The 23,196-nt window shown below is 47.1% G+C and overlaps 2 protein-coding genes across 2 annotated transcripts in view; one reads left to right on the top strand and one right to left on the bottom strand.

The window, feature by feature from the left end:
- Positions 1 to 317: 317 nt before the first annotated feature.
- Sas-6 (Spindle assembly abnormal 6) lies at positions 318 to 3,529 on the bottom strand. The gene is made up of 4 exons (XM_070664363.1): positions 3,096 to 3,529; positions 2,388 to 2,917; positions 1,506 to 2,254; positions 318 to 1,418 (listed from the first exon to the last, which is right to left on the bottom strand). Exons 1-4 carry the CDS (start codon positions 3,285 to 3,287, stop codon positions 865 to 867), a joined length of 2,025 nt encoding a protein of 674 aa, XP_070520464.1. The 5' UTR covers positions 3,288 to 3,529; the 3' UTR covers positions 318 to 864.
- Positions 3,530 to 4,344: 815 nt separating this feature from the next.
- Positions 4,345 to 23,196, top strand: part of Ipk1 (Inositol phosphate kinase 1) — a 71,520-nt gene continuing 52,668 nt past the window's right edge. Inside the window, exon 1 of the mRNA XM_070664364.1 lies at positions 4,345 to 4,702. The gene's annotated coding sequence lies outside the window, so the exon portion shown is untranslated. The remainder of the gene's footprint in view (positions 4,703 to 23,196) is intronic.

The raw sequence follows: 23,196 nt of genomic DNA, 5'->3' as shown, positions 1-23,196 counted from the left end.
ATATAAAAATATTTATACACTTATTACATAAAAAATCCACAAAGATAAAATTATTTTCCAGGTACCTATGTGATTAATATACTTTAATGTAATTATGAATGTAACAATAGTGAAAATATTATCAATAATCAGTTGCATGATAAATTGTGATTGTGATAAAATGTGAAATTGTTATATTAATTTTTAGATTACTGTACGTCAAATTTACTGGTCATAAAAGATACGTTTTTTTTTGTAACAATATTTAATATAACTTTTTTAAATTTGTCATTATTTAAAAAACATTTAAACGTGGAATTTAAAAAAAAAAAAGTATATTAAGTATATTATATATTATGCTTTTTACTATAAATATCAATTTCATTGCAATTCATTTTTAACTTCATGTACTTTGTGAAGTAATAATATTTATATATTAAAAGTAATCGTATTATAAAATTATTCTAAAAATGTCGAAGCTAATTAAAGTTAATACAAAAAAAGTGTACTGTAATGGAATATTGAAATTTTTCAATAAGCATTTTATGCCATAATTAACGAGATCGGAATATGTTAGTACAATATGTACAAATAATTATATATTATTAATCCTACATCGATACACCGATTACATTGACGATAGCATAATATCATTATTGTATAGAAAGGTGCCAATGTGTAGGACTAAAAATAATTGTAAAATTTTTATCTGGTAAAAATGTTTTGTAAATAATACTAATCATTCTTATAAGTATTTGTACTATCTCCGAGACGACAAACTTGAAATATTGCAATTTTGTCGTTCCTACGTTTTGATTCTTAAAGTACTCTGACACAAGTTTAACTTACCAATTTCTGTGGTGATGATTCTTCTCGAACAATTGGTTAGTGTAAGGTTTTAGGAAAATACGCCGAAGGTAAAATAGGTTTGTCGGTTAAACCTGCTCGTCGTAATCCACCTTGCAGACCAACGCTCGCAGTTTTCGGTTTTGTACCATTCGAGATTAACGCCGGACCATTATTATTTTCGATTATAGCCGGCGCCGAGATTGAAGCTGGTGGATTTCCTGATAGTTTATTCAACGAATTAAAACGTTCCATAGGCGTGCTCGTACTCGAGATCAGAGCGCTCTTGTTGAAAGTAGCTAATCCCACCGAACTTTCCGTTACACCAACACCCATCGATCGTGCTGTCGTGCGGGAGGTCTGATTAATGTTCGGATTTTGTACAATCGGATTTTTCATCGGCAATCCCGACAATGTACTGGGCTGTATCGTGCTGGGCGCGGGCGTGCGTGTTTCATATCGATTAGGAAATAATTTATTTGTTCTTGGTAACGTCAGCGGAACGGATGATGATAACGTAACTGGTGCTGGAGTAGTGGCGCTTTGTAACGGTGATTGATTGTCTCCTAACCTTCGATTTAGCCAACTAATTACTGTAATAGAAAAATAATAGCATCGTAATAATTTTTAAAACATTTTGACATTTTTAATAACAAAAGAGAAACGAGACGTTGTCTTACCGTTATCATTATTCTTTATTATTTTTTCTTTTTCCTCTAATTGATGTTGTAGCGTTTTTATCTGTTCTTTTAAATTGTCTACTTCACTCTTTGCATCTTTCGCATCTCTGGCAAGACCCTCCATTTTCATTTCCAATTGTCCAACTTCTTTCTGTTTGCTGTCTAATAATCTTTCTTGTTCGAGCGCAATGCTCGTTCGTAATTTTAATTTGGATTTGGTTGATGAAAGCTCATTTTGTAATTTAGTTAAAATTTCATTGGCTTTTACTACCTCTTCACTTAAACTTCTCAAGGAATTTTGCTTGCGTTGCAACTGACTATCTCTCTCAGTTAAGAGATCTTCTAAATGCTGCTTTTGTTCCTTTCCCGATTTTAACATCTCCAGGTGCTTATTAATGATCACTGTTTTGTCCTTCAATTCTTGTTCGAGTACAGCCACTTTTGTACGCAAACTATTAACAGCTCTATCTTTTTCATGGTAATCTATATCTAATTTCGTGTTTTGTTTTTTGAGTTGCGTTAAATCTCGTTCGGCAATATTAAGCTCCTTTTCGAGATTCTGTAATTGTTTTATTTGCTGTGCATTTGTAGCTTCCAAAAAAGATTGTTTATCTTTGTATGTCATATTTTGCGTACGCAATTCAGCAAGTTCTGTATGCAATTGTTTCACGGTTTCAGCATGCCTTTGTTCCACTTCCATTTTATCTTTTTCACTTTGCTGTTGCCACTCTAGTCGTGCCTGGGATAATCTGAAAAACATCGACATAATTATTAGTAATTTTTAAATAATAATTTTCTAATTAATTTTAAATAAAAACAAAATATATTCCATTCGTACTATTGACAATATTATTTGCATTTATTTATATTTCATATAAATACCTGTCTTTTTCTATACTTATTTGCTGTGAGGAATTATATTGTATCTGGTTCTTCTCAGTTAAATATTTTTGCTCTAACTGTTCCAATTCTTTTGTTTTTGTTTCCAGTTTATTTGTCAAATCATTTAATCTAGTTTCTAAACTGACTGCATCTCTACTTTGCTGTGAAATATTTTCTTTCAGATGTTTTATCTTCATTGCCATGTGTGTCTTCAAATCAGAATCACTTGCAGGTGATATATTTAAACTCAGGTGACACAGATGTTTAAAATTGTTTGTTTCCACAAGCTTAAAGTTCCAGTCCCCAGATTCTTCTGCCAGTAGCAGAAGAAACTTTGGTGGAGTTTTTGATAGTTGACTTGCTCCCGGTATATGACATTGCTCCAACAAGCATATTAATTGAGTGGCAAAGTTATCAAAGTCAACCAGCAAGCCTTGCTGAGCTTTCAGTACTTTGAAATCATCTTCAGTGATAAACAATGAATAGAGAAAACATGGATCGTCGTCGTCAGCCAGCAAGACACACAAACTCTGAAAAATCAAGTGCATGAAAAATATATTTCGCCTACCAATATACAAGAAACTATAAGATATTGGATCTATAAGAGAACTGTTGGTTTTCGTCGAGTGTAAAAACTGAAAACTACAAAGCATAATAAACGTTCAACACTTCAAAGTGGAGGTTCAATAAAGTACTCTGGCAAATTACCTTGCGACAAACTGGACTGAGGCCAGCGTGAATCTCGACGTTGACTCTGAGATCTCGCTGGCGCTCTTCCTTATGCTGCGGCTTGATGTAGATCCTCTGCACCTTCGTGTAGAGAATCTCGACATTGTTGAGCTGCAGCCCGCCCGAGTCGGTGCTCGTCGTGCCGCCTGCTATACTGTTGAGATAGTTCATCGTTCGATCGCACTCTCAGCAGGCACTTATTAACCCCGCGTCTCATTTGTTATTTCGACGTTACCGAGAAATTTCGGCCGAGACGCACTCAAAGCGTACGATATTCACGAGCCGCTCCACTCTCAAGTCTCACAACCCGCATCGCGCAGCACGCAAAATAAACGCACGCGTATCAGAGACGCGTACATACAGCGCTTGGTGCCGCCATCTTAACGGCACGCGCTGCTACTAATCGCTGCTAGCTCTGCTCCGGAGTTGGTCGAGAAAGTGAGGCACCACGGACGCGAGAACGCCTCTGGACCGGCTTTTTTTTTGTCCCCGCACCGATTTTTCGTCTCGAGGACGTTGCGAGCGCAACGACCGATCTTTACGGCGTGACCGGGTTTCGCAGGCATGAAGGGAGGGTCGTCGGTGAAGGTATCACTCAAAATTTTCATTTCAATTGAAATTCCCGTTTCCGCGAGCTCGTAACCGCCATGGCGCCATGAAATATTCGACGTTCAATTTCGGTTTTATTGTTCACAGTAGTCGAGTAGTCGCGCGAAACTAAGATTTTGTTAACGAATTTTGCGGTATTCCGAATAATTTCGATCTCGTAGATCTTTAACAGTAATTATTAGTCATTATATCGTCTCGATAGACCGAGTCAGATTTTTCATACATCTATTCATTTTTCGCGATAGCAAAATTGTAACATCAGCAACGAGACGCTTTTTCTCTCGAGTCGCGAGATTCATCAGAATAATTCGGTAAAGGAATACAGGACTGAAATGGCATGAGCGTTCCTTTTATTTCGCCACCGTAATGGTTTTGCTCCGCGTTCGCGATTCGCGATCGACGAGTCCCAAGGGTCGTTCGCGGCGCCCTTTGAGTATCAGCGTCGCCGAGGTCATTCGAGGTGTCTTAAATCGAGACGATCGGTGGAGGAGATCGCGTATTGTCGTTAGCGGCCGAAGTTTCGGCGGGCAATGGCGATCTGAGCGCTTTGTCTTCCCGCGCGAATCCGCGAGGGCGTCGATGATTGGCCGGCGGCCGCCGCGCCGACCAATGGCCGCGTCCACCCGCGATCGGTGATATAGCGTTTAAAGCGCCGTCTGCGCGTCGAGTTGCGCCCGCGATCCGCCATGCGGCGGCTGAGTCCCACGGTTGGCAGGCTCGCTCTCGCGCGTCTCCGCGTCGACGTGCGGAGATGAAAGCGGTTCGTGATTGTCATTGACGCGCGTCGATCGACAGCTACCGCGACGTCGCGAAAGTGTGTGCTAGTGCGTGTGCCACGACCGAGCGATGCAGTGCGGCAGCGTCAACGAGGGTCCTCGTCTCCTGGCAGTACCCGCGGCCCCGACGACGGTTGGCGGTTGGACGGCGCGGCGGTTGCTGTTCGAACATGACGGCAGCGGAGCAACGTACGGCAAAAAGTGAGTACGCTCTATTCATATCATTGCGAGTTTTACGACGCGAAGCCCTGGCCGTCGGCCCTAGCTAACCGGGCCGCGCTGGGAAAGCATGGGATTTTGCCATTCGCGAGTCAAGCCGCATGTTCCGCAACACGTCGGCCGGTGGTGCTCGTGGCGCCTTTCATAGCCTTCATCTGTCTCGCAATCATCGCGCGGTACGTGCTGCCCCTCGACGACCGTGCCGCGAACCCGTATTTATAGCTGCGACCACGGAGAGTTATGAACGTTATTATACTAATTACGCTAGGTACTTTCTACATTTTTTTTTTTAATACCCGATGTAAAAAAAGACATGATTAAATATCGGTGAGTAATTAAATGCGCTTGTAAGTACGTATTATCGCGTGAAATATGAGATAAATAATTAATTTGATTCTACGGTTTAAAATATCCGAGGCACTCACGTGCGTAGATAATAACATTTGGCTTTCGGTTCGCGTAAGTTCTATATATTTGATTCCGCCGTGTCGCGAATATATTTCATCGCGCTGACAAGTAAAATGACCCGATGCTGTATCGAATAATTTCGATTAAAACGCACATTTTCGCACGAATCGATGAGGTCGGGCCGCGAAATTGGAGCGTCGAGAAAAAAAAGGGACGCGATCACCGCGCGTTATCGTCGAGCTCCGCGGAATAAGAGGTTGGCAGAGTCGCGAGAGGAGGCCGTATCTCGCCGGAGGCGTCGTATAAAGGACAGCTGTCCGGGGCCGAATGCTCGCCAATATCGAACCAGGCGGAAGCCGATATCGCACGCTCCAAGGGGAAACAATAAAGCCGAGCGCGCGCTACAATCGGACGGGACGCGCGTTTTCGCGACTATCACTTTCCTGCACAGGCCGCCTTTCGCATAGCGGTCATAGGGTCAGTGCACTTGGGATCTTACCATCGTCGTAGCACGCTAAACGTCAAGCTGAGCGCATGCGTGCGACTCCACCGCGATATTTTGCCCGCGACCCGCGGAGGAAACGCGAAAATAGACGGACGGTTCGTGTTAGACTACAGATTGTGACGGGAGGGAATTAAATTGGAATCCAACCGATCGGGAAAGAGGAAACGGCCGTCGTCCCGCTTAGCGAGCTTCGCTTTAATTCATCAAGCTTCGATTTAATTTCGACGTTGATCGCTAGTTCGACACGGGCTCGATAATTCTTCGAAATTCACGTGCCGGGATTTTTTTAATATAATAGTGATGTATGAGTTTTACGCGCGACGCTTATTAAGAAAAGAAAAGACGGCGTCTTGCTGCCGTGCTTTTAGGAGGCACATTTCTACGCCTGGCACTCATTAGTTTGATTGTATGTAATTGGCCTTTCCTCGGCATCTCTTGTTACATGCGCTTTCTACATGTGATAACTGCCGAGGAAAGAAACGCCAGCTTCAAAGCACATCTGACGAGGTCCCTGTCTCTCCATAATTTTATCTATATCTATATGCGTTTCGATAAAAGGCGCGGAGGCGACAAGGCTGTAGATTCGGTCGGCGTTTTTCCTTTGTTGGTTATACCTCGACACGATTACCAGGGTGTTTTTCTCGAAGACACAAAAGGTCGAAGCTCCGCTCGGCTCGCTCTCGAAGTCGGTCGGTCCCTTTTTTTTTTTTTTTTTTTCTCTTCCTTTTTTCCTTTTTCTTTTTCTTTTTTCGCGGTCGTGACGATAACCCCCGCCGATCGTGTGGAAAGGGCAACGGACTTAGCCGCAAAAGTGGAGCTTAAGACTCGGTTATGAAGCCGTGACTCATCCGTGCTCGTTCGCGATAATGGGGCCGCTTATTCCGCGTTTCGCAAATCCGCGCATCTCGAATGCGCTCCGTTACGCGCGCGCGGACGCGTTTCGCCAAGTCTTTGTTCGCGGCGTGCGTCCCACCTTCCCCCGTTCGCTAAAACCGTACGTCCCTTCCTCCCCTCCCCCCGCCGCCGGGTCTGGCGAGGATTCACTAACAGTCCGCGATATTCGGACCGGAAAAATCGGAATCCGGCCGGCAAGATTTTCCTCGGTCACCCCCGCGCGCTCGGAATGCGTGCTTTCGTTTCTCGCCCCGCGTCGGGTCAGAGCTGTACGAAAGCTGCTGGGCCCTGCAGCCACCTGTCTCGCTCACAAAGGGAAGAAGGAAGGCGAGCCAACAGGTTTTAGCCGACACACCTGATCGGAGCCGAGGAGTGCCGCGTGCTCAGACTTTGTCCGTCGGACGAAGCCTCTTCTTACGCTTCTCTTCCACGTAACATCTCCTGTTATCTCTAGACTCGTAATCGGTCCGAATTCCGCGTAAACGCGACGTCGTCCTTTAGGAGCGCGCCGTCGTAAATTAATTTTCTACAAAACGCAGAAGGGGAAAAAGCGGAGAAAGTGCGGCCGCCGCCGCCGCGCGATGCCCGTGCAGATTACGCATTGTCTGGGTCCGGATTACGCGTCGTGCGTAGTTGTACGCGCGAGCGCGCGGATTGTTTGCCCGTGGACGTTCGACGCAACGCGCGGAGCTATCGATCGTGAGCACCACTGTCGCGCGTCGCTGACTGGCGCTTTAAAGAGATATGCCCATATCGCTCGCGCGTCTCCTTAAGTCCGCGAGTGAGAAGAGAGAGGAGCGCTCCGTAGCAGCGTTATTCGGATGGTCTACAATGAGAGACCTGGCAACTAACTACGCCTTTCTCTTTCCCTCTCTCTCTCTTTCTCTCCTCTATCTCACTTTTTCTCGAATACGCGCGCGAGAGACCGTGCTATCATAAAATTGCCGATTGGCTTCGAGGTCATCAGCGGGAGGAATCGGCCTCCGTCGCGTTGCTCTTTTTCCGTCGGATCTGTCGAAAACTATTCGCCCGAGAGCCGCGCGCCGTTGTCTAGATTAGATTCCTGCGTCATTTTCGCTCTAGGAGGGAAAGGGGGAAGGAATAATTTTAACGCGTGGCCCGCGATGATAAACGGGCTCGAGTGACGATCAGCGATTCGTAATAATCCGGACTTTTTATCGACTAGCCTCTCGGTCGTTATTGTAAATTATAATATTTGACTGCGAAGTTTTTCCTTGAACGTTAAACTTTGCGATCGCGCGTTGCAAAAGCGCGTAAACAAATTTCGCACGGGATATTCATCGCGAAAATTCAACGCGCGATACGCAAATCCAGCTCACGTAACTGTAATATGTAATCCCGAGGCTGTGTTAGCGGTTTTAAAGCCCCCGTCTATGCTCGGCCAGAGGCTGAGACGACGGCGTTCCAATTTCTCGCGTTTATTTTGCTTAAACATCTCGCATGGTTATACGTCTCGCGACGTGCCGTTTCGTGAATGATTTAATTCTCTGGAAGAAACTCCAAACCGCGACGTGTGAGAGATAGCAATGGCGACACGAGATCCGTCGGTCGTGCGCTCCATTTTTTTTTTTTTTTTCTTATTCTGAGAATTGCCAGAAACTTGATTATCGTCCGCCACGAATGTGCGATGATACACGCCTCGATAATTAATGCTTTCAAAGCCAATCCCATGTGGTGAACACAAGCCGCGTTTCGATTTATTTATTTATTTATTTTTACATTAGTCAGCAATATCAGACTTACGCGTGTCGTTTCGCAACTTGAAAAGCCGTTTGCTTGGACACATTGCTCGCGCGGAGACGTGTCGATCGATGATCTAATCCGGTGAAATTGCGTCGGCGTTAATTTCGCATGCGGTGCGCATCTGCCGGAAAAAAAGAAATAGAAAGAAAAAAAAAAAACCGAGCCTTCGATCGTTGCCTCCGGAAACGTCATTTTTGCGAAACTTCCTGCCACGTTGCCCGTAAAAAGAAAGAGCGAGAGAGAAAGAGAGAGGGAACGTTTGTTTTCGTGCTTAACGTCGTCACGCAATCGAATCGTAACAGAGGAGGGTAAAAGGGAACTTTCTCATTGGTTAATCCACGACGCAGTCACAAATTTATGTGGACGAAAGGAACCGAGGCTGAGGAACACACCCGGATACGTGCCGGTATGTTTCCGTGTTATTACTCGTGGGTTGGGCGTGCACCGTCTTCTTCCCACGTTCGATATCGAACGTGTACCGACTTCGCCGGGCTCTCGCGGCTTTATTGTCGGAATTTATGAAACCGCGCGGCGCTAATTGCACATTGCGAGGCGACATCTCGCCCACCGCGCGTTGCCTATCCGCCGAGGCACGTTGAACCGTCGCCGAACCCCGCGAGCAAATCAGAAGGAATGACCGGGCTGTAATTTCGGTTCTGTTCCAGCGCGCATTTTTGCGCAATTCCGCATTGTCTTCCGCGCGCGCTGCTCGGCGCCGTTTTAATGCCGTCGTTACCCGTCGCGCATCGCGTATCCGCCTGTCTCCCTATTATTTCACTCCGCCCGGTTCTCGAAGCTTTTTTTTTTTTTTTTATTAATTTTTTCAACCGCGACTCTCCTTTTCAGGCGAAATTCTATTCTAGCGTCGAACTACGTGTTTCGTAACGCGCAAAAAAAAGCCGAGCAAAATCGCGATTATATAAAAGAAACGGAGGAAGAGTCGCGAGATTACAAATTTGAGAATCACCGCGTTGTATAATATATTATCAGTTTTGAATCTCTCTCTCTCTCTCTCTCTCTTTTCTTTCTCTATTTTACTCTATATTTTTATCAATGAAATATTACACACGTAACAGGTGCACGCAACAATTACCTATATAGCATCGAGAATATTTATTTAAACTGCGCCCGGTGTACTTTATTTTTTCGGATACCCGCGGTCCCAACGTACGGACTTCTTTTTTCGCTTTTTAGAACGCACTTGGTATTGGGAAAAATAATTCACTGCGAATCCGGCATATGCAGCGTGTCCCTCGTAATACGCGACCTCGTTCGCCCGCGTAGAAAACGGGCGTACGAGGAAGTCTGGTTTTACGCAGCTGAAATTCTAATCACTTCCTGCAAAATTCTACGTGTTTCGCGTGCGTTAGTCTCAGCGCGGAAATACGCGAGCGTTGTTCGCTCCTGAAGCAATCGTTAAACCTCGTTCGATCGCGCGATCGAAATTAATTGTTTTTTCCATCAGCATCGGTCCAACTCCCCGCGTCGTCTATATTTAATATAATTAATTTCCCAACTTTTGTCAGATCGATTTGTATAACGGTTACAAATTTCACGTTTACTTCGTCGTCGGCGAAACGATCGAGTTATTAATTTTCGCACGCGCGACCCTATCGCTTCTAACTTAATTCGAAGACAAGACTTACGCGCGCTCGTGTACCTTTCACGTGATCGTTATTCCTTTCGTTACGTACTTGTGCCACTCGTGATCTACCGCGCGATGCGATAGACGTTCAAAAAAAAAAAAAAAAGAAAAGAAAAAAAAACCTGTGCGTACTCCGAATGAAACGAATACTTCGAGACGGTCCCTAGAAACGAAAAGAACGCGACTTGTTTATATGAAATTGTGATGATAACGGCTGTAATTGGAGCTTTGTAAATCTGTTTGTGACGCATCGACATTAAAAAAGGTTACCGCGCGTTGTGCGGGATTAAGAGCGCTAACAAGTGGAAAGGGGCGATGCATATAATAATTACCGCTGATAATAATTACTGTCATTATCGCTTATCGTCCCTCCCGATAACGAGACGTGCAATAAACGTGTTTTTTTTTCTTTTTATTCGTTGTTTGTCAGCCTCACGAGCCTATTGTCTCAGGTGTCGTAAACGGTATCATTGATACATCGCCGTGGGCGGCCGATAACATCTTCGGCAAACAGCGCGGCGGAAAAGCGTCTCCTGCAAATTTCGCGTCGCCGCGGATCGTGTACTCTCGTTCGCGCGTCTGCACTCGCGGCTTGGTCTTATTTGCGCGCCGACGATCCTCGTACCTCATATCTCCCGGACCGATTGTATTTCGATCCCCCGGCCCACCCCCGTGCTACCCCTTCCGACCGCCGCGGTGCCTCCTCCTACGTGTACCGAGAGGTAACACGGTAGGCGAGCGTAACGCGTTGTCTGCCCGTGTCTTCGTGGAAGAAGAAAATGCCGCCGGTTTGTGGTTTCCGCTTGGCAACAGAGCAGCCGACTGTCCGTCCGTGCTGCCTCGCTGGGTCGACTCATTGGCGTAATCGCGAAGGGAAGCCGCCACAATCGCCCCGGCCTCCCTTTGTAAGCGTCTCTCTCTCTCTCTCTCTCCGCAAAAAGCGAGCAACGCCGGGAGACCTGACGCGAAACGCCGCGCCTGGCTTCCTCGGGGCCCCGCGCGAAATTACGACCGCTGCGATATTATCGCGCATCTGCCGGCGAAAGTCGCTTACGTCGAACTTCGTCGACCCTCCGACGACAAACCGTGAAAAATCGCCAGCTCGGGCTGAACCGACGCGCGCACGATACCGGCGTCTCGTCTCGTCCCGTCGCGATACCCCGCGACGTTCACGCGACGCAGCTGATAAATATTGCCGGGATAAACGTCGCCAAGTCGTCCTGAACACCGACGCGAATCACCGTGGCCGATCGACGCAAATGTAAATTTTCACGACGCCGCTACGTCGAGTAGGCGAGTTACGTGGATACTTTTTTTTTTTTTTTTTTTCCCCAGCATCGAATCGCGTCTCGCATTGTCTGCCGCGCCCGCGAAACGCATCGGGAACGCGCATTAATGTCGGGAATTGCGGAGATAATATCTTCTAACGTCTAACGTTGACTTAAATGAAAATTATATATCAGTCTTACGCTATTGGCCATCTCCCCCGTCTCTTCCGTCTCTTTCCTACCCTACCCTGTTCCAGTGGCTTTCATGAGGTCCCACTCTTGTTCTCCCCGTGTCCCCCTCGTTCTTCCATTCTATCTCCCAGCGCGTATGCTCCCCTTCTCTGTAACGTAGCGTATACACGTGCACTCACGCACACGCCGGCAGCGGCCATTCTTTTTTTTTTTTTTTTTTTTTTTTTTTGTGTCAGAGCAGAAAATTCGGCAACGCCTGCCCGCGGCCGATCCGCGTCGGCAGTCACGAAACCGTGCGAGCGGATTCTCCGTTTCTGCTCCCGAGACCGCGTTACGCCGCCTCGAGAGAGAGCCGAGAGCGGAAGATATGTTCTTCGCGGGGTTTTCGATCCCCGGCCGACGAAAGTTGGTCACCGTTGGCTCGACCGGCGTCGCTCGCTGCCACCGAGAAGATTTCTCTCGTTTAATGGAATGGAGCAGGACGATCTAGCGACGTCAGTAAAAGCCCACCCGCGTATTCAAATGCGCTCCGCTTTGGTTCAATCGACTCCGCGATTTCCCTTTAGTCGACGCTCCCGTTAGATCGCCGGACGCCGAAAGCGTCTCACGGGAAGGGCGGATCTCTTCGCGAAAAGAAGGTCTTCGGATAATCGATTGTCGCGCGTATCAAGGGTCACCGGTGCTTACGTCCACTGCCGACTGACGTCAAATGGGAAGAAGTGTTTGTATTAAACACAAAGGTCTCGCGAAGGCTTACGTTCGAAGGCTTATCGCGAAGAAGCCTTACGTGACTTGAACGCTGAAATTATCTCTGTCCCCGTGCCGTATTTTATTTACCATTTTCTACGAATATACTCGGGCGGGGACGTTGACGTAAAACATGCGCGCGTAATCCAACTCCGCGTATTAGACAAGCTCCGATATATGCGCCGCATGTATAGGTGAATTCGGTGGACGCTTACGGAGCGAGACGCAGCTCCCGTTCGAACTCCGTTCTCTTCTCTTGCACTCCCGCCGATTGTTTTACACGTGTGACACTCGTAAACGCACCGAAGGCGGTCGGCGTCGAGCTAGAAAAACGTTCGTGTACGCGCGATATCGCGCGCGCGTTGCTTTTACCGGGGGAAACCCGCGGGTCGTGTGACGCATGTGACATCAGGTGACGCTAATTCGTTTGTTCGTTCATTTTTTTCTTTCTTTCTTTCTTTACGCAGGCTATAATCGCGCGCGCTCTATCTCCAGATATCTCATTTACTTCGCATTTTTTAGCGCCGCGCAAATTCTTTTCCGCCGTCCGATCTCGCAAATGTTTTTTTTTTTTTTCGAAATGCGATTTCGCGAAGCCATTACATCGCGTAACGGGCCTCAACCCCTCGGGCGCTCCTCCCCCTCGATCTCTCTTTGTCCCCCGTTCCCTTTTGCCATCCCGGTCGTTACGACGCGCTCTCTCATCGTGAAAGACCCTCGATTTCAGACTCGGCTCGTCGGCTGGCTCTCTACTCCGCGCTTCAACGGAGCGTCCAACGACTAGTCGTTCCCTTCTGTTTCTAGTTCCCTTCTTTCCCCCTAGCTCCATCGCGGCACGCAATTTTCCCGGGTCTTTCCCCGCCGCGCACGCGGTTGCCTTCACCCGCGATAAGAGAATTCTCGAAATTTTCACCGTCGGTACTTCGTCTATTTAATATAAAAATATCGAGCACCAAGAGTCTACCGATCGAACGAACCTTTCGAAAAATTGGGAGGGAGTAACGAGAGAGAATCCAAACTGTTCAAGCTATTTCTATCACGTGTTGTTCGAACGCAATTATATTTTAAAAGGCTGTAATGCGTTTGGGACGATGATTAAGGCAGCCCTAAACGTGCATGCGTGCGTGCACGCGATGATGCGGTTCGCTCTCCGAGATCGAGCTTATAATCTACAGGGTCCCTAACAATGTTCTCTTTTAGAGGGGGATTGCAGCGACTATGAGAGGCAATCACCATGGACACGATCCTCCCCGAACGTTGTAAGCGCAAATGCTACGGGGTGGATACGCGCCATGTGTGCTTGGCTTTCCGTTCTTTATGGCCGAAACACCCAGAGCGGTCGAGCGTGCTTGCCCGCGTGAGTTTCGCTCGTTGAATTTTGACGAATACCGCGAGGCGTCAATCGATAACAGCCGACGGATCGGCGGAGGAACGGACGGAGGAACCGGTTTCATCGCGATCGCGTAGGCGTGCGATCTGCCGGCCGAGCGAGGCGCGGCGCTCTTTTTACTCGCCGTCTCTTGCTCCGCTTTTTCCCGTTTAGCAGAAGTCGGCTTCGCGGAAATAACGCTATCACTTCTCCGTTACGCTACCGGCTGTCGTCGCGCGAAGCTGCGCGAAGTTTGTACACCGGGAAATGCACTCGATCCTCGTTTAATGCGTCGGCACGTTGGTTGTTGAAAGAAAGGTTTTTTTTTGTTTTTTTTTTCTTTCCATAAATCGTTCGATTTACAGCTTTCGCAGTCCGTGCGCGAATCGCTTCGCGGAAATGTACCTCGCGATTTTGTACGCCGCTTAAGACTAGCCGAGAATCAATTTATCCGACAGCTGCGAACGAACGGAAGCTCATTTCCGTTCTAAAGCACCGCGAGTAGTAGCACTCTTGTCATCACTTTCCTCTCCGATTTTTTTTTCTTTTTTTTTTTCTCGAGTAATCGGACGATTAGTCGAATGGGCGCAAAGAGAAGCGAGCGAATCGCTGCGTTTTGCCAAGTCGAGCGGCCGTTTACACTGCTGAAAAGGTCCGTGTAACATTTTACGATCAGCTACGCCGAGCGCCGCGTCGCTCGTAAAAATCGATAAAGGTCTACTGACGCTCATTGTGAATGATTATCTGTCCCGGGTGTCGTGCTTAGGCCATTTACGTTACAACGTCGTTCATCGCTCGCGTGTGTCTGCGTTACGTAAGAGCGAGTTACTTATCGATCGCGGAGTGCCCCATTTGGGGCCTAATACCACCGAGTTTCTATTTAATCACGAGCTACCAACGACGCCGGGTACGATTTCGTGCTCGCAACAGTTTAATGATGGATACGCGGCCGTTCTCAAAAAAAGCCGCTTGATTAGCGATATCGCGTCCGCTTTAATAGAGAAATAGATCGCTTTAGCGCACGACGGCGGATCACTTTTACGATTATTGTCTGCACGCAGAGATTATCGATCGGCAGTTCACGTCTCGCGTACGAAAGAATATCGCGAGAGCTTGCTCGATCGAACGTCGGCCGGCGCGCAATTTATCGGCATGTTATTTGCGAACCTGGAACGCGCGGCGATACGTCTGAAACGTGATTGCGAATTTATAATTACGTAGTCCGCGCTCGTAGATCTCGTCCCGCATTATGTGAAAATAGCGGAGTCTTTCGATCACGTTTCCGCGATAATTCGCGGGCGCTAGCGGAGTCGCGCAATCGGCGGATAAAGCCGGGACTGGCAAAATTAGAGAATTGACCAACGAATGCCGTATTTATAGCCGCCGGTTACGTGACGCGAATTAGCGTGACTCACACGATTCTTTCGTTACGAACTCTCCCCTTTCTTTTTTTTTTTTCCCTCCTTTTCGTCCCCTACAGTTGTCCACCTTTTGCACCGTAATGACGAAAATTCATACGTTCGGGCCGCCGTTCTTTATTCAATCCGCGCGACTCGCGCCGCTCCTCTATTCATTCTCGTTTCTTTACGAACGGGGAACATTGACACCGTAAATTCGATTGCATATCGCGATGACGGCTGCATTCAAATGTTATTACTACCCGAAGTTTAATAGCGCCGCGCTATTCATGCCAGTCGATTCAGAGTTTGGGCGTAGTTGGACGAAGTTACGACCGATGTTATAGGCTTCCCCGACGTAGTCCGCGAGATATTACGTCGCAACGGTGATCGTCGGCGCAAATGTCAACGTGTTTACGTTTGCAGAAATGATCGCTAATTTCCCTCGCTGTAATCGCACGAATTTTCATCGGCAACAAATATTTTTTTCAAGTACATCGCCATCTCGCCGACGCGACGTCGCGTCGAAGATCGCGAGATGATCTCGAGTTAATTCGTGACGTTAATTTAATGTTTGAGGGACTCACTGTAGCCATCGGAATAAAAGCCGTGACGCGACTGGCGGCGGGAATTCCTCTCGATCTGCCCGCAGTGATGAATTCGAATAAGCCCATCGCGAATAAATTCAGCGTTGCCCGACGCGCGAACTGTAACATCGCGTTGCGAGATACTCTGCGTATCGAGATTTACTGGCGAACGTGTATGCCGAACGAGGCTCGGCCGGCCGTGATGAAACAGCGTGAGAAAGTGTCGCGCGATGCTCGATAAGTGAGAAAGGAAAAAAAAAAAAAAAACTTGGGTGAGGCGCGGATCTAAGGAAGGGTCGGGCGATGATAGACGTACACACACGTTGCGTTCGTACATCGATCGAGAGAACCGAGGGTTACGAAACCCCGTCGTCGTATTTATGGCCCGCGACGTGATTCGAAATAAATATACGTTCGACCCGGTGGTAACAAAGAAACCATTAGATTATTTATGCGGTGCCGTCGTCGCGCGCGGTTACGCTGTCTGCCTCTAAAGAGTTGGTTCGCCCACGGGCTCCGCAGGTCCGCGCCGGCGAGCCGACCGATCGCGGGTCGGGAATTGGAAGTTGCACTTTGATACGAGGCGAAAGCCTAGAATTCTCCCCGCCGGCGTAGCGTCGAAAATTGCGCGCCCCGAAACAAATTGCCACGTATTCGTCCGACGGTCGCGATCGTGTCTGCCAAGGGCAGACGTCTCGCTCGAGCATCTGTTGAATTACCGGGCGAAATAACGCGGCAACGCTGCGACTGATATGAAGCTGTACGTACCAGACGCGATTAATCGAGACCGCGATGATGGCCGATCAAGTCGGCTGCATCCACCTCCCGCGAGAATGCATTCGCGTTGCAGCGGTCCAGACCGCATCGCGTTGTCTGGCCTCGCGGATGAATCGCCGAAGCCGAAATTAACAATCTCGCAATCGCCGCATCGCGCCATCGAACTCCTTTGAACAATAGCGCCTTTACGTGATGGACTTTAGGTCATCGACTCGATCGTCGACGGTTAACATTCGCCGCATCTGTATTTTATACCTTTGTGCGCGTTCCTATCACCGAGCGGATATTGTTTCGAGCACTTGTGTAATATTCATATTTACTAGAAGAAACCACGCGAGCGCTACGCACACGCTATTTTTTAAGAGACCCCCAATTTCAAGCTACGAAAAAAAAATCATGCGACTCACCAATCTGCATGAGCTTCAGCGGAGTTGTAAAATTCTGCCGGTGACTGTAACATAAAAAAAAAAATTAATATAGACATGTCGGTTTATTAATGAGATTAATAAAAAAAAAAAAGATTTTTTTTTTAATTTATACTTACTTAAAAGTTGCTCCGCCGATGCATGATGCCCCCCGGGCCTGCTCCTCCTCTCAGATGGGACGTGTCGAGTCATCCTTCCGCGCACAAGTCACTCGCGAACACCCCGACCGTGATTTTACAATTCGCGAAAATTGTTCATCACTTTAGCGTCTTTCTATTCGGCACTCGCGTTTAGAATAAAGCCAAAAAAATTACGCCCGAATACTTTGCGCAACTCCCGAAACGACCGACGAACCGGCTGCGACACGTGCTCTCCTCACACGGAGAATTACACGTGCTCTCCTCACACGGAGAATTACACGTGCTCTCTTCGCACAGAGTATCACGCGTGCTCCCCTCACCCGGAGAATTGAGAGGAGAAGATAGTTTTCGTGTCGCGAGGTTCTCGTTGAACGCAAATACGTATTACTTTCGGCAACGGAGATTGCACGTGGCTGCTGTGTAGTGCGTAGCGCGTACGTGTGCTCGCGCGACCGCTGGAGAAGGACAAAGCGCGGGTGGGCGGAGTGGGGGTAACATACCTAGCATTCGGCACGTAGGCTCGCGCTCGAGCTCACGCTCGCGTCTTCTATCTCGAAGACCGTCTTTCCCTGAACATATTAATTAAGTATTAAAATTAAATTAAACCTGAAAATCGCCGACTTGACTGCCGACGTTGCTTCACGCCAAGCGAGAGAGAAGTAATCAGCGTCGGTTTCAAGGTAACAATTAACAACTAATTTTCGCGTTCACATCTCGGAAAAAAAAGAACAGAAAGCCTTCCAGTCGATACGTTGAAATTGATTTAACTATCTGTCTCATGCATTATTACATCAACTTTTTTTTAAACCGTTTTTTATATCGAATCACGGTAGCGCCTTGTTTTCGGAATTTTGTTGTAATTGATATTTTTGGCCGAGAGCCAAGAGTATTGGCTTTCCTCCAAGGAGCTTCGCGAGTTCCTGATACGCATTTAAAAAGAGTTTCCGTAAGTTAAAGCTGTCAAGATATCCCAATAAAAATTGATGACGAGCTGAGCAGGATGTTGTCCATGCGGGCGGAACTGTTCGATTTGTATCGTTTTATTTGTTTTAAATTTACCGGAAATATGCGATAACAAAAAGTGATGACGGAACGTTATCAGAATTAAGAATAAAAAATTAAAAGAAAAAAACAGGAAACACGAAATAGGAAGTTTGTCGTTACTACTTTGGTACAAAGATTATATACACGCAATTCGTAGTATTACCTTTTTTTTTTTTCTTTGTGCCTAACAGATCACAAATAACTCTCTCGTGGATTTTAACGTAAGATTGTCGTTGATTTAATAAAACAGTGAAGTACACAAAGTGGTTTAACGATAACGCGTATTTTTAAAGGAAGAGCGATAAAGAAGTTCCTTCGGCCTCGTTGGTCTGGCCTCGTTCCACTAATAAGCGTGCTTCATCCTGCGCCAGCCGGCCTCATTTCGCATATTTTTCTCGCCTCTCAAGCTAAAGCAAAAGAGAAGAAAAAAAAAAAAGAAAAAAATGCGAAGCACCGTCGGATAATTTTTTCCTTTTCAAAAACGTTAAATTTAGGACCCTAAAGTGATACGAGTAAAAACCATCAAACGCCGGATCAAAGCTCGACACGTTTGCCGACTGATTTAATTTTTCGTGATAGACGGAAGCGCAATCGAAAGCTGAAAAAAAAAAAGATTTTAACAGACGCAGTTGAAACGAGGAAAGTGAACTTGCTATTCGGTTATCACTGTATTTTATCGCGGTAAGCTGCGCAAGGACTTAACAGAGATAAATTATGTCTTATCGCGCGGTTTAAACAACTTAATATAAATTAAGTGTAGACAATTAAAAAAATAGACGAAGTTTGGTGTCGCGTGATAATTACACGAAGCGTGATATTTATGCTCATCCACTTGTAAAAGTTTTCTTGATAATCTACGATATATATATATATATTTTTTTTTTTAATATTCGGTTTTATCAAATATTCGAGTAGCGGGATCATTGTTTTTCTAATTCTTCAGTTCTTTATTTAGCCACGTTTCCTATCTAGTTCTACCAATGTTTGAACGTAGAGTGACATTGTCGATACATCCTGTTGACGGCTCATTGACACTAACTATTTTACATGTTGTTTGGCCGCTCGCGGCCTACGAATAACAAATTAGCCTCAAGGCGGGTCTCGAATAACGTATATGTCGCTTTTATTTTCGGCGCTCCTCTCGTAACATATAAAAAAAAAAACGCACGCACATTCGACGGGAGATAGCACGGTGATCGATAAGAACATTTCGAGCCTAATCATATAGAAACGTCATACATTCTCACTCGTATGTACTGGTTTTTTATTTCCTCAATGCCCAGCGACAGAATCGAACTATAAATTCAGAACGTAAATGGAAATCTCGCTTTATCGATGATTTTAGTCGCGCAGTCCAATGACTCGTTCTCCCATTTGTGTCAATCAACGGCGGCGGCATCCGTTTCGGCGCGTTCCATGCAGTTTCGTTCGCCGCTCGTCCGAATACCTCGCGAGACTCGCGGCGACGCTAATACATCTGTTATCAATACCTCTCGACCCGGCATCGTGTACCTATCGCGCTCTCGGAAAATTGCGCCGGGCCAGGGTGCCGTGTATCGTTGCACCGCCATCGGCGGGACGGCCGTCAGTATGCGTGCGCTGCGTGCAGCACGTCGCGCGTACGCGCGCGTATGTGTGCGCATTTGCGTCATGTGGGTTCGTTGTTTGTCCCGAGGGCAGAACGACCAGCTGTCTCCGCGAGTCTCGTTTTATTCGTGTCCCTTCGCCCCTCGTCTGCCCGGCGTGACCTCACCGCCAGCCACCACTCCTCTCCCCAGGCACCGCGCATCGATCGCCAGCATGCGTGTAAGCATCGATGCACTCCGCGCACGTAGGGAGTAAATAGTATAGCCGTGGGTACCAACCCAGTTATGGGTACGGCGCCGAGGATATCGGTAGAAGGAACCCCGCCCGTCGACAAGCCCTTCTCTTCGCGCGATAAAGCCCGAAATTACGATCGATTTTTTTTTTTTTTCCTTTCTTTCTTTCTTTTCTTTTCTTTTTTTTTTTTTATTATCCGGTATTGCCTCGTATCTCAAGCTCGCGTCAAGCCACGGCACTCAAGGTGTCCATCGCCGGATAAAACCTATGTCCGCCTCGTCCGCTGACCAGCCGTGATTCCGTATGCTCGAAGTAACTGCGACCGACTGTCACGGACTCTCACATAAATTAAAAGTAAAACGTTGGAGAAAGAACTCACTCGCAAAGCTACTAGATCGTTGCTGCCTCGGCTAACGATGCCATAGTATTCGTTATAATCTTTGCCTCGTATCGGTTCGTTATAAAAATTGCAGCCGCCTCGACGAAGCTCGTCCTCTCGTCGCTTCGGCCGCTTGCTTCGCAAAATTACGCTCGATTTGTCCTAAATTAATTAACAAGTTGTAAGCCACTAAGCTGGAAAACGGCCGGCGACGGCGCTCGTTGCTAGGCACGAAACTTGCAACAGCTCGTAACGTTGCAGCATCTCGCCTTCTATTTTTTTTTAATCTCTGGAATATATAATAATCTTCGATGAACACCTGGGGCACGACCTGCTGCGCAATCTCTCATCATGTCGATATCAAATATTCGCCTTTCGAATCGCGCTTGTTAAAAATGTACCAAATATTCAAAAAATTTTTTTTTTTTTTTTTAGTAACGAAATTGCAGCGATAAAATTTTACGATTTTCAGATAAATAAAAGTCCCTTATTTACCGAGAAAGAGTCGTCATTTGTAAAATTTTATCGATGTAAAATAATTGTATAAATAAAGTGAGCTGTTCGTATTATAGATTAATATGTATCTCGCGATGAATAATTAAAACGGAATAAACGAACGTGGAGATAGACGCGAGACAGATAGCGCTGCGAATTCTGAATTATTGCGCATCGTGTAAATGCCGAGCTAAAATGCAGCCATTCTTTATTCGCATTTATGTGCGTGGCTGCTGGAAAAGAGAACGAGAGCTTTACAACTGTGTTCTTTGTGCGAGAGGGCACTCACAAAAGAATGTCGTGGAAAAGAAGACAGCGAGGAGATAATCGCTTTGTTTGCACTTGCAGAAAGAACACGTCAACGCAAATGTCTCTTTAAAAAAAAAAATAAAAAATAAAAATCGGGGAAACGGCTCGCGCGCCGATGTTCCGTCAAACTTTTGCTTCTTTCGTAATAATGATCCTCCCAGGAAGTAAATTAATATCTTCGCGCTCGAGGAGCTATCGCGAACGATCATCTCGGCGAGATAATGCAAAGATTGGGCGATCAATGAATCACGAGCAAAGTACTGCGCAATATATATTTTTTTTTCTTCCCCCCCGTCAAATGATTTCTCGTTCTCTTTATTTCCGGTGAGATCTGCCGGTCTTTTGTCTCGTAGACGAACTTTAGGCTACCGAGGTGGGGAGGGGGGTCGTGTCTGGTGCCACTTTGAGACCCGCACAGTCCATTAACGACCAACATCTGGCCCTTGCCAGCTGCCATCCGGTAAAAGGCAATCCACGACCAGCGCCTAGCGCGATGTATTTTGTTCGAATATTTAGGCTCTCGTTTCTCATCGCGTTACTTTTACAATACCGGCGCCGAATTTGCAGAATAAAACTTACGGTTCCGAAATAGCGTCTCTCACGGCGGACGAACGTCACGTTAGAAGTGCGAAAGGCGTGTACTATGAACAATGAAAAGGGTACCGCGCCGCAGTCTCCGATTTCGTCGCGTTCGGCTAAACACTTTCGGCACCGAGATCCACTCTCTCGCGTCGTAACACGAAAAGATTGCCTTTGACTATCGCGTGGTTTATGGATCTTAAGTTTTATGATATTTCCTGACGGTGCAAATTGCGCGGCGACTGCGAAATATGGCTTCAATAAAAATTTACTACCTCGCGCGCTCGCGCGCACGAATTTTTCACGTCGCGTTCGATGGGGGTCCGCGACGAAGTCGCAGATATGTCGCTTGTAAAAAAAAAAAAGAAAGAAAAAAAAACCCAGGAAGCGAAACGGTGTTGCGCGCTTACGTTCTCGTATTTTTCGAAATAGAGAACGCCTCCAGCTGCGCGTGTGTTGCGTTCGTCGGAGCAGCGGGTCGCGATCTCCTCTCAGAACCGGTTGCCGTGAAAGAAGAATAGCGCTGGATGAGAAGTACAGTAATCCGGTAACCTCTCGTTGAAACACGGCGAAAAATTGGCCGCGATTATCGAATGGCACGCGGAACATTTGAAGTCGGCGCGGACGGGATTCGCCTTCGACAATATTATCTCGCAATTATGATAATAATAACGGTGCGCAATCGCTAGAGTAAACGTTTAACCGGAAGGGGACAAAGAAGCGTGCCCTTTTGATCTCAAACATTATGCACATTTGATTTCCAATAGTGATTCAATATCAATTATGCATCGCGACATGACGAATAATTGATTTGCCTCCCTATGATTAATCGCGTCGGTTTTAATATTGTAACCGGGGAATATATTAGTAATTACATCGCGACGCGTTAATAATCATGCTTGCCCTCACGCAAATTGCAGATGTAGCAATAATGAGACATAATTTAGTCTCCCGAGGCCAATTAATACCGTCCGTTTTGGGTTTCTGTGATATTTAACGCCGTTAATTATGTCGTTAAACCGCCGGTGGATGTGCAGCGCCGAGCTAGTCGGGGCGCCGCTTTCTCAAGAGTCGTCGTCGCGGCCGCGAGACGCGAGCGAGACGCGCGAGGCTCGAGACAATGGAAATTGCGCTTTGAATATCCAATGGGCTCCGGTTTCCTCATTGTTCAGCGGGGATAATCGCGTTTTATTCGTATTATCTTGTCGCGCACAGGCCCTTCGGGGGTGGGCCGCCTGGGCTGTCGACTCAGGGTCTTCATACAACGGGATTAACTTCCCTCGTGCGCCACAAAAACAGGTTCTCCCCTCAAAGTTCCCTTTCACGGCCGCGGCGGACTCGTCGACGGACATTTTATCGCCGCGCTCGTTTCAACTCCCGTTGAAAATCTCCGCCCGTTGCGCTTTTACGTTACGTCACGTTACGCGGAACGCGCCGCGATCGCGATGCTCGCCGCTCATCCGCCACGTGGATTAGCTGCACGGATAATGAGAATTTCGGCGTGGCGCTGACGCTCCCGTTTCTGGCAACAATCGCCCTCCCCCCGAGCCCCGTCGGTCGGTCGAAACTACTTCTCTCCGGTACATTAAGCGAGATTACCGCAATTAGCCGGCCCGCGCGTGTAAACTTGCTGGTGCGAAACGTTTAGGCATCTGGCAGCAGATACCGGTAACAGATTGCGGTCGTTCAGCTCGCGAGTCGCCGCGGACTGCCGGAGCGATAGGACCGCGC

Source organism: Cardiocondyla obscurior, linkage group LG12 (assembly GCF_019399895.1).
Source record: "Cardiocondyla obscurior isolate alpha-2009 linkage group LG12, Cobs3.1, whole genome shotgun sequence".
Lineage (NCBI taxonomy): Eukaryota > Metazoa > Arthropoda > Insecta > Hymenoptera > Formicidae > Cardiocondyla > Cardiocondyla obscurior.
Note: the sequence above shows the minus strand (reverse complement) of the source record. Positions and strands in the feature narration are given on the sequence as shown.

Excerpts from the sequence above, each read along its gene's own strand:
- Sas-6 (XM_070664363.1), bottom strand. The coding sequence starts at position 3,287 with ATGAACTATCTCAACAGTATAGCAGGCGGCACGACGAGCACCGACTCG. Across the intron at positions 2,918-3,095 it reads TCAGTCCAGTTTGTCGCAAG|AGTTTGTGTGTCTTGCTGGC; the intron begins GTAATTTGCCAG and ends TTGATTTTTCAG. Across the intron at positions 2,255-2,387 it reads ATAAGTATAGAAAAAGACAG|ATTATCCCAGGCACGACTAG; the intron begins GTATTTATATGA and ends GATGTTTTTCAG.